The 14,120-nt window shown below is 36.2% G+C and overlaps 1 protein-coding gene across 1 annotated transcript in view; it reads left to right on the forward strand.

Annotated features, from left to right (window-relative positions):
* MYO16 (myosin XVI) overlaps window positions 1-14,120 on the forward strand; it is a 278,913-nt gene that overhangs the window by 177,692 nt on the left and 87,101 nt on the right. The window contains exons 22-23 of the mRNA XM_041418140.1: window positions 7,688-7,840; window positions 8,267-8,467. Coding sequence (XP_041274074.1) covers window positions 7,688-7,840; window positions 8,267-8,467 — 354 coding nt within the window. The remainder of the gene's footprint in view (window positions 1-7,687; window positions 7,841-8,266; window positions 8,468-14,120) is intronic.

The raw sequence follows: 14,120 nt of genomic DNA on the forward strand, positions 1-14,120 counted from the left end.
TCAGAGTTCTGCCTGGCCTGGTTAACCCTAACAATAAACAGTCTTGTTAGCCCAGATAGGGTCCTCATGCAAAACATTGCATCATGTCTGCAAACATGCCCAATGTCAAGGCCTGTGATTGCAGAAGGTTAGCATTAAATGTTACAACCAGACAGTAGTGGAGCCATAAAAATTATTTTTTAATCATATTTAGATTAGCATAGTCTAAAATGTCATCGGAAAAATAATTTTAGGGAATTGTTTTTTTCTCAAATTAGTGTATGATAAGGCATTCTTTGTGATATCTGTTTTCCTGGTTTCTTGGAAAATAAAAAATATGACTGTTTTCAACAAAAATCAAAACCTCCTGATTGCCCAAAACTGGGGACATTTAAAGTAGCTGTGTGAATCTTTCTGGAGTTTTATATCAGCCTGCTAGAAAGACAGTTTAATATCATAATTAAGAGAGTAATAAGATAGTAAATCACATGTCAGTTTTAATAAACTGTGTTTGAAGATGGTTCAGACAAACAGAGATGGATAAACTGGGTTTATAACTTGTTTACTCCAGTGTATGTTTTGGAATGACAAGGCATTAGAGTATTGAAATATCAAAGTCAAATGAAGAATTGCTCTAGGAACAGCTCATGAGCAATGCAAAGGAAGACAGCTGTCAAAGGACTAGAAAAGTAAGATGAATTATGCCTACACCAAGAATCTGATAAATTCTGTGGGCAAAACTATGTGGCTCATAGAGAGAATACTTCTATAGGCCATTGCAAACAAGAAGGCATTAGAAGTTAAAAAACATTATTAATTAAGTGTTTGCCTTGTACTGGGTGAGTATTGGTAAACTTTTATTGTATAGAATATATGTGATATGTTATTAGAGCAAAAATGGGACACGTAATTCTAAAATAAAAGTAAATAAGTGTGTGGAATAAGCAATAGTGAGGAGAGTTTCGATTTTTGGTATGAAATTTAAAAGCTGCAAGGCAGGGAACACTGTTTTTAGAAGGCACAATCTGAAGGAGTCATTGCTCAATAAAGACTGAAAGCTTCTGAATTACCAGGGATCAGTGAGTTACTGCTTTTACTGCTCATCAGCTGAGCTATGGTAAATGACTACAGTATGCTTTTAGCTCACCCTAATAACAATTTACAATCACTTCCTAGCAGTGATCACTAGCTTGGCAACAGCATTTTCCTGGAGCTGCTGCATACCTGGTGTGCCAGAAGAGCTTTGTATACAACCATACTGAAACATGGTCAGAAGTGAGCACAATTTCTCCTTCCTATTCTGTAGGGAAATGGCCTTCATTTTGTGGTCATTTCAGGAAATATGAGTGCTCTACCAAAAATATCAATGTCAGTTTCTAGTGTTAATTCAATGTTTTCTCAGGCTTCTCTGTTTGAGAGAGACTGTATTTGTTTCCAGTTTATTCCACACCCCTCTAAAACTAGAAGATGTCTGCTTCTCTTCTAGTAGAATTTACAACTAGGTGAGATCTTGTTCGTGGCTCCTTCACAGCATGACTCCAAATAGTACAGTCAAGGAACACTACAACCTTCATACTTATGATAGTATGTTTTTGACCACAAACTGGTGATCAATGAATATAAGGAGCAATAAGCAGCATGGATAGTTGGTTGTACCAATTTCCCCCAGCTATATTTAAGAAAAATGTATATAGAAGAAGAAACAGACAGTAAAGGAGAAAAAGTAGCTTTTCTTCCCCCTGCAGAAAGTCAGGTCTTTCTACAGAAATGGAAGTCTGTAGTTGTCGATTCACCATAAAGAACAATAATGCAATAAACATAAATGGACAATGCTAGCAATCTTTTCTGTCCAATATAGAATTCAAATTAGAAACTGAAGTATTTACCTCTTGCTAATTTCTGTGTTTAGCTTTTTCAAGGTATTTTATGTCTGTAAGCCTCAAGTTTTGCAGTATTATTCTTTTTATAGGAAATAAAAGTGATTTATCTAAATTACTACTGCCGGTCACTGCAACAGTCAAGTGTCTCTTGACTCCCATTCAGCTCCATACCCATTAAAGTACATGCACACTGTCTGTGTGATGCAGTATAGCTCTGGCAGAGGTGCAGCTTCCATGGCAGCTCTGTGCAGCACATCTCCTGCAAGAGGAAACGCTCTGAGAGCAGAGAGCATTGTCTGCCCCACCCAGGACTCTACTTCAGTCACTATGGTGAAACAAAAGTTGTCATAGAACCCAGCTGTGTTGGAATTTTCACCTATGTTTATTATTAGGTGTGGTAGATTTTAACTTAGCATGTTATTTCTATGGTTAAATCTGCTGACACTACATTTTTTTGTCACATAACATTTCCTAGCCAAAACAACCATAACAGATTATTTTACATTAAATTGCATTGTCTCAACCATTAGACTGCTTCTAGCTGTCTAAATGTAAGGTCATGTTGTTATTTTGAAGGTGGATGGATATGAATAGACAAAAGTTATGTGATGTAACTTTTCTACAGTCATTGCTGCCTCAGTGATAGTAGATGGGAGGTCACACACAGGCTTTTACATTTGGACAGTCAGAAAGAGCATTTACAGATTTTGTTTTATGCAGAAGGAATCAACCTTCTTTGGTTTTGCCTGTGCAGATAATATATGGAGGTTGCTGTGTGCTTTTGTGGAATAGGCATCTGCTGGTCTACATTGAGCTCTATTCCTATGTAGGGACTTAATGCAGAATGTTCCATGCAGTTCCCAGTGCTGGAGTATTCTTTATTCCCTATAGGCTGATGGAAAGTGCTTACTACGTTAATTCAGTTTTTGACCAGGAAATATGACATGGTATTTTTAATTCAGGCTTTTACCAGCTTCCATACACAGGAAGGTTTTAACAACCTTGTGGAGCAATGAGGACCAGGTGATCCTTGGCACCAGGGAGCCAGGCAACAGGAGGAGACAGAGGATGGCCATACCCTCCCTGCTGGGCAGCATTCCTGGAGCATGGGGGTCAGAGCCAGGGCTGTTTACAGTGCCTGTCAGCAGCCCTGACCTGACCTGACAAGCAGCCAGCCTGGGACCCTGTCACAGGCAGCTGGAGAAAGAGCTGGAAGTTGGCACTGCCATGGCATCCCCTGGGGCTGGGCCCATCAGCAAGGAGTGGGTGGGGGCCCCAGGAAAAGCTGAGCAGGGCTGTAAAAGCCTATTCCTTCCCTCAGGGGCCTGGCAATCCTGTGGTTTACTTTCCTCCTCAGTCCAGCTGCTGAGGGTCTTACACTCTTCATGGCATTTGTCAGGGTGTACTCCCCGCTCTTCCCTCTTAGACTCTTTGGTCTATTTCCCAGTGCACACATTTCTTTCTGTTTATTCAGGGCACTATTATCTTTCCAGTGTTCCAGTCAGCCACTGGAAAACTAGTGTTACTTGACTTTAAAGCTGGCATATCATGAACGTGACATTAAAATAATTTTTTTAATTATTTTACAGTAGATATTTTGTAGCCAAAAATAAAATAATTTATCTCAAATTGAAATTCCCAGTTCAGTTTATGATTGATTGGTGAAATACTGTACAACAACATTTAATTGGCATACATATTTACTTTTCCGCAGTAGCACCCATTTTTATCCCATACTACTTCGTTTCTGGCCAGCATTATGAGTGAAAAAATAATTTAGAACTGTTTCAGTTTCAGAACAATTCCAAACTCTTTCAGGGAAAGATTGTTGTTACCATGGTTTTTTGTTGGCTTGGTTGTTTCATACTTTAATATCTACAAAAAGTCAGTGGGGCGCTATTCCATTTTGTGTGGAAATTGTCCCTTTTTTGAGGGGCGTTTCAGACCCTCCTTTGTGGAAGGCTTCTCAGGTGACATGTTCTTGTTGCAAAGTTTTAATATAGCACCAGGCTCTCTTTTACAATATTTGAAGAACATAAATCAGCTAATGGCAACTGATGCCAGAGATGACATGGAGTCCCAGTGAATTAAAGATCTTCTGACAGAGGTAGGACTATGACTGAATTTGTGTTGGAGCTGCATGGAGAACAAGAAATCTGTGTTAGATCCTATTAGCTCTAAAAGGCAAAGGAGGAAATGTTATGGTTCTGGTTTTGTTATCAATTCCTTAGAAATATTCTGATTGGTACTATACATACAGAAAAGGATGTGGAAATGTTTGGGTAGCAGACAAAAAGGGGAGCAGCATTCAAGATGCTTCTAAAAAATAAGTAGATGTCAAGCTTATGTTTGAAAATATTTTCTGAGTCCAGTCTCAGAAAAAAGATGATTCTGTGTTTCATTATCTTAGAAACTACGTTTTTGAGAAACACTAGGGCGCTTCCTTGCAGGTTAAATTTGACACTGTAACTTCATCATCTCAGCCCATAAACTAGGGCCTGGTAGATGTGTTGAAATGACAGCTGTTCGCTCTACTCCATGCTCTGAATACACATCCCTTGGGAGAATTAATCCTTCTGCATGACCAAAGGATGTAAATGAGCTTTCCAAAGGGTCTTTGCATCCATCTTTCCTCACTGATTGACACTCCCCAAGTTTGCTTTCCACAAATTTCCATCTTTGGTAATGCCTTTTTCAAACAAGCGTAAGAGCCTGAAAATTGAATAAAGAGCAGGAAAATTTCATTAGTCATGGGTGCTTTTCTGTCTTCAGAGCACAGCACAGTTTTGGTATTCTACCTAAATTTTAATTTGGAGAGTACTTAGACTAATGTGATGAATACTCATTGCTTTTATTAAATGCCACTGTATTATTTTCCAAAATCTAAAATTTGGGTGGTGACACAAGTTATGGTTGTTTTTGTTTGGATTTTTTGTTTGTTTGTTTTTTTAATACTTGAACAAGCATATTTTTTCTTCTAATAATATTCTGAAAGGACTTCTTAGAGAAGACAGACAAATATATGGTGTATTTATTTTCACTGAGATGTGATAGTGAGTTAATGTAAAAAAGATTGGTAGAAAGAGAACTACATAGAAGACATAATATGGAGTCCACAAGATGCATATCAAGAACAGTTTAACAGTGTTTAATGAAAAAAGTACCATAGGTAATGTTGAGTTATACTGCTAATTAAAGCAAATATAGTTCTTAAAGGCACTTCCCACATATTGGTTTTAGGTAAAAATCTATTTGAGTGGTTTGGTTTTGGTTTTGGTTTGTTTTTTGTTTTTATTTTTTTTTAATTACTGTTATATTTCAATCTAATTTACATGAGTACAGTTAAACACATGTTTAAAAATGCGATTTTATGAACTTTTCAAATCTTTGGACAGAAAGTATATAATTTTTTATTTAATACTTAGAAGATTTGAAGCAAGAGAATTTGGGTTTGTAAAGCTAGTTTAGTTCATATTCATCCCATTTCTACATTTCAGCTGCTTTAACTATTAAGTCAACCTGGGCCAAGCTTTTAATTTGAAACATTCATTTCATTACCTTTTCCCAGCAGGTTGTATAAAACGCTGAAATGGAGAAAGAGCTGATCAGAATGCGTTGCTTTCCAGCAGCCCCTGGCTGGTCTCCTGGCTCTCATTCTGCAGAGCTGTTCTCTCAGCCACTGCTCTGGAGAGCAGCTTTGGGGCAGGTTGCAGCTGGTACAAATGCTTGAGCTGCTTTCTGCCCTGGTCTGCAGTACCTTAGTGGCATTGTGGAAAGTCTGCCCGTCTGGCAATGTTGCTTATGTTGCTAAGAGGCACCCCAGTGTATGCCATAACACACTGGTTGGTAGAATTTTAAAAATTGGGGTTTTTTCTTTACCATCTATGAATGTTTTAACAAAATACTATTCCTTTTATTTTGCTACTTAAAACCAATGCTGTTTACCAGATCTTTGTAAGAAGTGTCTAAGACAATCTTTCCTTCATCTCAAATTGTGTAGTTCAATAATTTTGCTGCAGAGTCAGGCTCTCAAATACTTTTTTTAAAATACATTTTAAGAGATTGGCTCATGATACAAGTAAGTTTGACTTTATAGGAATTCTGACAGCTTTTCTTATTGTAGAATACACCTTTGTAAAATTTAATGACCTGGTTCTCTAAATAGGTCATCTGCAAATAAAGATATATACAGCATGCATCATTTTAAGGCTTAACCATATTCTGCAAAGCGTAAGCTGGTCTGCCTTATAAAATAATGTTAACAAGCTTCTGGAAAAATTTTGTAATTAGAATTCCAGAAGTGATCAGTAAAGCAGAGTTTGCCTGCCACAGAGTTAAAAAAGCTGTCTTTTCCATAAAATGAGTAGACACTGGAAGTCAATGTTATACTTCTATTGTTAAGAAGATAACAATCTGAATGTTTATAAATACCACTTTAGACAAATATTGGTTTTATTTGAGGCTGTCTTTTGTCTGCACTGTAATGCATTAGTAAAGACAGTTAATAGACATTTGGTTGTAAAATTAGCTTGTCTCATTTCTTCTTGCTGTTTTTCACACTAGTCCATTTTATTGTATAGGAAGTATAAGTTGGATATGCTAACAGGAGGTGTTAATGGAAAATTCAGGCAGCTCTTACACATTACTTGGGTTCTCTTCCCTCATCTGAATGTTAAGCCATGTAATATTAGGATTGATCTAAATATTTCATACCTTCTCATATGAGTTGCTGGTAGAATTGCTTTACACACTTTATTCATGGAAGATAAAGTTAATGGCTGGCCAACACAAATATGTGACTAGTTTAGAGTGAAAAGAAAAAAATGCATGCAGGCATTCCTTATAACATTCCTCATACGAAGTGTGCTTACACCCTTTTAAGATTTTCGGTTTTCTTAATTTCTTAGTCATAGTTAATGTAGCATTGGAGAAGGTTTTCAAATTTTCAACAAATATTTCCACTTTAATGTGAAAAAACCAATTAAAACATTTATTCCTCCAGGTTATTAAATATTTACTTATTTTAGCAGGTGAGCTTTGAATAAAATACAAAAGCACATTAATAAGCTGATACAATTCCCACCTGTTTTTAATTGAAAATCAAATTTCTGTGAATCTATTAGTTGTACATCCTATAAGGCAATTAAAAAAATATTTTAGACGTTTCTATACTATTTATCTCCCCAAATGTTGAACTTTTCTATGGAACACCATTTTCTTCCCAACCTTCCCTTGTAATATATATAAAATGGGGAGCAGCATCTAACAAAATGTCCCTAGGTGTTTTATATGTTTGGGTAAAACACAATGAGCTCTTCAGAGACAGCTTTAGACTTCAGTGACATTGTATGTGGAAACAGAGTTCTGTCTTTGTTAGCACTGAACTAACTACAGACTCAGGATCTTAAACAAATATGTAGGGTTTTTGTTTTTGTTTTTTTTCTAAAAGCACATTGTATTTGCATAATCTTCCTGAAATATAAAATGCAGAAGATTATTAAATACACCAATTAATACAGAGTTACCCTTCTTCATTCAATGGAATTAGTGTAAATTTCCACTGCATTTGATAATACTGATATTTGATAACTCTTATGTAGAATTCACAATTAACTGTGCAGGCAGAAAATTGTGTATTCCCAATTTAACAATAATGGTTGTTAAAGTCTAAATTTCCCTAGGGTCTTCCTAAATTTGTGGTCTACCAAGAGATACTTATTGTGGAGTGACATTTCTTCAAATTCAATTTTAGACATGCAGTAAAACCTACATTGATGAATTATCCAGTAAACGTCTAAAATTCTTTTTTTTTCTTCATTTTACAATAGCTGTGTGTCAACATGACCAATGAGAAGATACACCAGTACATCAATGAAGTGCTTTTCCTACAAGAGCAAGCAGAATGTGTACAGGAAGGAGTTGCCATGGAAACAATGTATTCTCCTGGTAACCATACTGCAGTCTTGGATTTTTTCTTTCAGGTAGGTTCCAGATCCATTTTAAACCATATATATTTATACAAACTCATTGCATGTTAGGCTAATACAAAATTTTGCTTGCATTTTCCAATTTATGGCAAGGTCGTGGGTCAAAGAGGCGACAGAGGCTCACAGAGCTTACTAAGAGAGCAGGGCTGAGGAAGATGCAGCAGACCCTCCCTGCCTGTACTGATTCACCTGTAGCCTCTGTGTGTCGTGGCACAGCGACTGTGCTGCCATTGGGCTCAGGAGGCTCTGTCCTCAGCCTGGCAGCTTCTTTTGTGCCTGAAGCTAGTTTCTGGGCAACTTCTAGGAAGCAAGCAGCGCAATCAGTTTCTAATAGATTATCAATAGATTAATTTCTCCTGTATAAAAGGAAAAATTCTATTTCTCCTGTATAAAATTAGAAAAATCTGTTTTTCATTTCAGAAACCATCAGGCTTTTTGTCAATGCTGGATGAAGAAAGCCAATCTGTTTGGTCAGTGGAACAGAGTCTTTCTAAACGCATTCAGTCTTACCTGGATACATCAGATACAAATACAGTCTATTCCTCCACAAAAGATGGAAACGGTAACCTTGCCCCAAAGGATCTGGGCTCCACCTTCACTGTTATGCATTATGCTGGGAGGGTAAGTTGTTTGAATGTAATTTACATGCAGTTAATGAAAAAAGTTAACAAAACAAAATTTTACATGACTTCTCCGACTCCTGGCGATAAATAGGATTTCACTGTCAAGTGCTAAATTTTCAAAGGACAACTTAGAATCTCAATTCCATATCTAGCATATAAAATGTTTAGTTTACATCGCAGCATGAAAGATGTAGGCTACTTAGTTCTGGCTCCTAAATTTTGTCTTGCTTGTAAGCATTTAGTGTAGAAGGGGGTGATTCAGATCCCTCAGCACAGATGTTTAATGCCATTCTAGCTGGCTCCACTTTGCATACAGATGTGGTTCCAGAACAGGACAGGTTCCCTGTAGCTGCTCTGCTGTATATGTAGATACCTGGGTTACCAGCATGAATCTGGTAAAAAAAAATCAAAAACAAAACCCCCACTTTTTCTGTTAGTAGTCATAATATATTTTTTTTTCTACAAAATCCCAAAGCAAGCTAAATGTTTTTCAGCATGAGTATTAAATTACATTTATATTTTTTTATTCGCTTGCCTGCAGTGTTCACAGGAACAGTGTAATCAGTTATTTTAGACTTCTTACCCTTTCCTTTCCAATACTTCATTTTCATTGTCCCCACAATCACGTACAACTCAAAGCAAGCACGTTAGAAATGTCTTTAAAGGGATAGTTTTTTGGTGTGTGTTTGTTTGTTTCTTTGTTTGTTTTAAATAATCTGACAGTGGTATAAATAGGGACAGATCTATTTTGTGGCTCCACATTTGGAAATGAAGATGATGGAAGCCTGGAGTTGTGTTTTGGCACAAGAAAATTTGTTCCTGCCCAAATGATAGAAATGTGGTCATTATGGAAAGGACTATTGGAGTACTGCTTAAGTTCCTAACCCAAATTCTCTGAATAACTCCCTGTAGGTTCTTCTTTCATCACAAAGCCTTATACTTAGAATAAAATTATTTACCAAAGTTAAGTGGTTTGAATACCTCCACTATTGGGACTTGTCAGTAAGAATGTGGGTACACAGTGATTAGATAACAGTGCTACCAAGATTTTGTGGAGCTTACTAGGACTTCAAGTGATGGAATAAGGAGCTGACCATGAACTTCAGATGTCTACTTTAATTTATAGACTTTTTTTTACTTGTTACACAAGTATTTTTTAATGCCTTTCTGCTTATACAATTTTATCACAAGAGCTCAAAAAGGTTCCACACCAAAACTTGACATGGCAGCAGCAGCAAGGCATCTACATTATAATAACAACCAGAATAATAAGCAAGTTTCTTCAAAATGGAAGAAGTTTTTGTCTATTCTCTGAAAAAGCAATCAGAAGATTTGTAAACACCAGGTTTTCAGGTACTGAAAGTTAAACCATGAGTGGTAAAGAGGACAGTTTTCAGTAACATGTGTTTTAGTCTTGCATGCTTGTTTAGATTTTTTGTTTTATAACATAGACACTTGGTTTGACCTTTTCCTAATAATAGTAATGACATTTAATCTAAAAGCATGAACAAATAGACAGCTCTCGAAGTAATGTAAATCCACACATTCTTTTGAAGTCAGTGGAGATCCTTTGATTTACATTGGCCAAGGAACTATTCCAGTCAGGTTGTTCTTTGCATCCTTACAACATCAAAATGCTTTGCCCTGCCAAAGCAGAAAGGATCTCTTGCAACTGCTTAACTCTGCTTGCTTTAATAGTAATCGAGCTAAATTCTTAAAGACACTTGCATTTTGGTATTTTGTGGGACTGTTATCTAGCTATCATAGCTTGAAGTTGCCAGTGTTTCATGACATGCATTTCTATAAAACTCTGATGATAATGTGACTGTACTAAATGACACAAATCGAGTTTATTCTGAGACTAGTGTGTCTTCATATGTTGAGAACCTGAATATGAAAAACTCAGGTTTTAAACTGCTGATGCTCTTCTTTAGATTGCACTGTTACTACATTTAGTAGCTCTTTATAGAGATCATTGGTGATATATGCTTTATGAAAATTGTTAAAGGATGAGGCTTTTTAAGTATATCAGGATTTATTGGCACTCAAAAATAAGAATTTTATATATAAAGTATCAATATACTTTGGCAGGTTTTGAGACCTACTTTTATAGTCTGATATCAATTAAATGGGTCTAACATAAGTGAAGTATAAGCAATCTTACCATCGATTGTTGCCTTCAGAGATCTCCAAATTTAAAACAAGGGGGCTTAATTCTCACCACAATGTTCCACTGATTTTTGCTCCTTTAACTTGGTAAAGCTTCTCTGTGTTTACATGAGTGTAACTGAAAATGAATCAGACCCAGAGGGTAGAGAAAGAATTACCAGTAAATTGTGACAGGTGATCAAACACAAAAGTCTTCATTTCTAGTGTTAATCATTTATGCTCAGGTGGTGTGTCTAGGCTGGCAGCTGGGGAGGAAGTCACACTGAATGCAGCAGGCTCTGTGTGAAGGCAGACATCCTGATTTCTCTAGGTAACAGTTGTAACTGCAATGTACTTCACAGCCAGTGTTAAAGAGCTACTCTGAGTCATCAAAAAAAAAAAAAAAAAAAAAAAAAAAAAAACACCAAAAATTATTCTGTGTTGGCCCGGGTATGAACCACTTATGACCCTTGTAATTTGGGCTTCTTTTCATCAGTAGTGTACAGCTGTCGGTCAAAGTCCAGAATTAATTAGGTTCATTTCTTTACTCAGACACTTGCAGTAGTTATTTTAGCAAGTCAGAAATGCTGTTAAACTGGAAAATGCAGTTATTAAAAATACTTCCTCACTGAAAAGACCTACTTTTGTATATTTAACTGAGATTGACAGACAGCATTTTATGAACAAAAGTGATATATCCAGCTTTATATTCTGAGATAATTACAGCTGATACAGATGTGTCCAGAGCAGACAGAATGGATCAGAAGTAAAAGAAAGAAAGCACGATGTTGAATTGAGGCAAAGAACACACAAGAGGTTCAAAGTAACATGTAAAGGGGAAAAGAAATCCAAATAATTTGGAATTCATACTTAATTTTCTGGCTGAATCAATATTTCAAGGAAGTCTGTGTGTATGATACCATTCTGAGAAACGTTGTATTTTTTCTTGTTTTCTTGTCTGTTTTGGAGGGAAGAAAGAGGAACAATATGCACAAGTTAACTTCTGCACATGGAAGAAATCAGCACAGGCCTCAGATATTTTAGTGGTGTCTGAGAATGAATATGGTTTTACACAAATGTGACAGAATGATCCAGTGGAAGAGAGAAAATGGATTTTGCCTCATTTCTTTTAATTTTGCTGTTATTCCTGAACAGGATTAAATCTGTCTTTCTCTGCATGAGCAACATGATATATTCCTTGTGAACACATATGAACACATGCTTAGCAAAGGCCACTGTGAGCCTCAGTACTTTATCATATCGCATATTTTACTTTATCTCCTAGTTTTAATTTTACAGCTGAACAGAATCCTACAATGCCTTGACACATTATGAGTCTTTTCTGAGACCTGTTTAATGTCTTGGTATCTGAGTGCTGTAAGACAAAAACTTATCTGTTTTGTTCAGGCAGAAGGCAGAAGAGAATGATTTAGAGGTTTTATGGCTGAAAAAAAAATAATCCTAGTGAAAGGCTTTATCTGGATGGTTGTCTAATACATTTCTCTGAATACTGGCAGTCTGATTTCTTCCAGAAAATTTCTGCTCATCTAGGACATTGCTTTGTTTCTGATGCCTGATATGACTGTGGGTATCCTGAGATGCTTCTCACAGAGACTGTCTGTGGGGGAAGAGGCACACACAAGGTTGCCTTCAGGTAGCAAAGCGTTTTGTGGGGGCATCTGACCATCAGCTGAAACTATCTTAATAATAATACTGAATTTCTAGGTTCATCTATTGATAACATTAATATTTACATTGTGGGCTCTCACTTAAGGAAGGGTTTCACATTAATTATATCTTATATATATATATCTATATCTATCTATATCTCTCTCTCTATATATATTATATATATATGTATTATGTGTGTATATATATATCTTTGAACTTTCGGGCATATCAATAGCCATGATTTTTGAAGAATAACGTATCCATCATTGAACTTTCTCAAGGACTCAAAGTTCTTCATTTTTTAAAATTTTGTGGAAGAGTTAACGTATCACTAAGTAAATCAGAAATATATTGGCCTAGCACAGTGCCGAGAGACACAGCTTTACCTAGTAGTTGTATTTAATATAATGGTATTTGCATCATTATTCATGTGATCTGAATAATAAATTATCACAATTTAAGCTTTCTGCTGTTTAAATTAAACTTGAATTTGCAAATTAAATAAGCCCCCTCTACTGATTGCCTTGCCACTGTTTTGACTTTCTGTACTGTAATAAACTGACCAAAGACTAAAGATCAACTTCTTTGCTCTATAAACCAGTGCACATAATGTTCCTTTAAGTGCAGATCAATGTCTTTCATTTCTCAGCTGCCTGCATATCAAAAATACCTCCCAGCTGTCAGCTCACCTTCACCAAGGCAGTCTTTTCTGCAATGCCTTGTATAGCCCAGGCAGACTCTGAAACTGAACCTCTAGATCAAAAGACAAAAGGAGGTGGATTAATCAATAAGGATGCTTTCATTTTCACTATTTTTTCCCCAGGCTGAATCCCCAGACACAACAATCAAATCAATCTAATCTAAATGTACCAAGGCATATAAAGGCTACTTGACACAGATTCTGGTTTTCACATAGGCAAGACAGTCTTGCTTTTTCTCCCTTTCTCTTTCTCTTGCTTTCTTTAAGTAGTCTTGATTTGGGATTTTCACTTACTGGAGAAAATTATAAAATGCTTTCCCCCACCCATCTATTTTGTTTCTAAATACTTCCTTCTTTCAAAATGCTATTCTATCACAGTGTTAGAATAAGACTTGACAGACTATAAAATTATTTAGCTCACTCATTGCTTAGCAAGATTTGTTTTGGGAGGTTGATAAAACCATTGATACTTAAAAAATGGTACACATAAGAATATCACTCAAATTCAAGTACTGGCAGAAAATTAGCAGCTACAAGTGTCTCTCTGTGCACCAAATTGTCCTTGGACATGTTCTCAAAAATTTCTCCTTTGCTACATGAGCTAATTATTTTCCTATTACCTAAAATTTACAACACAGGCAAAACTGAGTTTCTCTGTTACATTTTGCTATTGAAATCATAAAATTTTCATTTTTAACTGGGAATGCAGCCAAATTGTTCTTAATATTCCAGGTGGTGTTTCCCTAGCTTGTTTTAGGGTTCCTGCCAAATCTGCCATTAACCATGAGCTTTTTTGGCCTATCACAAAATATGAAAATTATTTACCAAAAAAAGAAAGAAGAGTATTTTAAGGACTTGATGAAAACTATGTGTAAAAGTGGTCCTGTTGATAAAGTATATTGGGATAGCAAATAAATCTGGAGAAAATCCCTTAAGCAAGTGAGATGTTATGAGAGAGCATACTTTAGGTCAGAAGATTTTCTGGCATGAAGGTAATTAATGCAGCAAAGAGGCAAGAATATGTAAAAGATAAGAGGAATACACAGTTCCCAAAGTCAGCTCTGTGGTTATCTGGTGAGTCTCCTGTTTTCTGGGTATTTTAGCTCTTATTTGTACCTGGTAGTTCTTATGA

This window comes from Onychostruthus taczanowskii, unplaced genomic scaffold, assembly GCF_017590055.1.
Source record: "Onychostruthus taczanowskii isolate IOZ18803 unplaced genomic scaffold, ASM1759005v1 scaffold58, whole genome shotgun sequence".
Classification (NCBI taxonomy): domain Eukaryota; kingdom Metazoa; phylum Chordata; class Aves; order Passeriformes; family Passeridae; genus Onychostruthus; species Onychostruthus taczanowskii.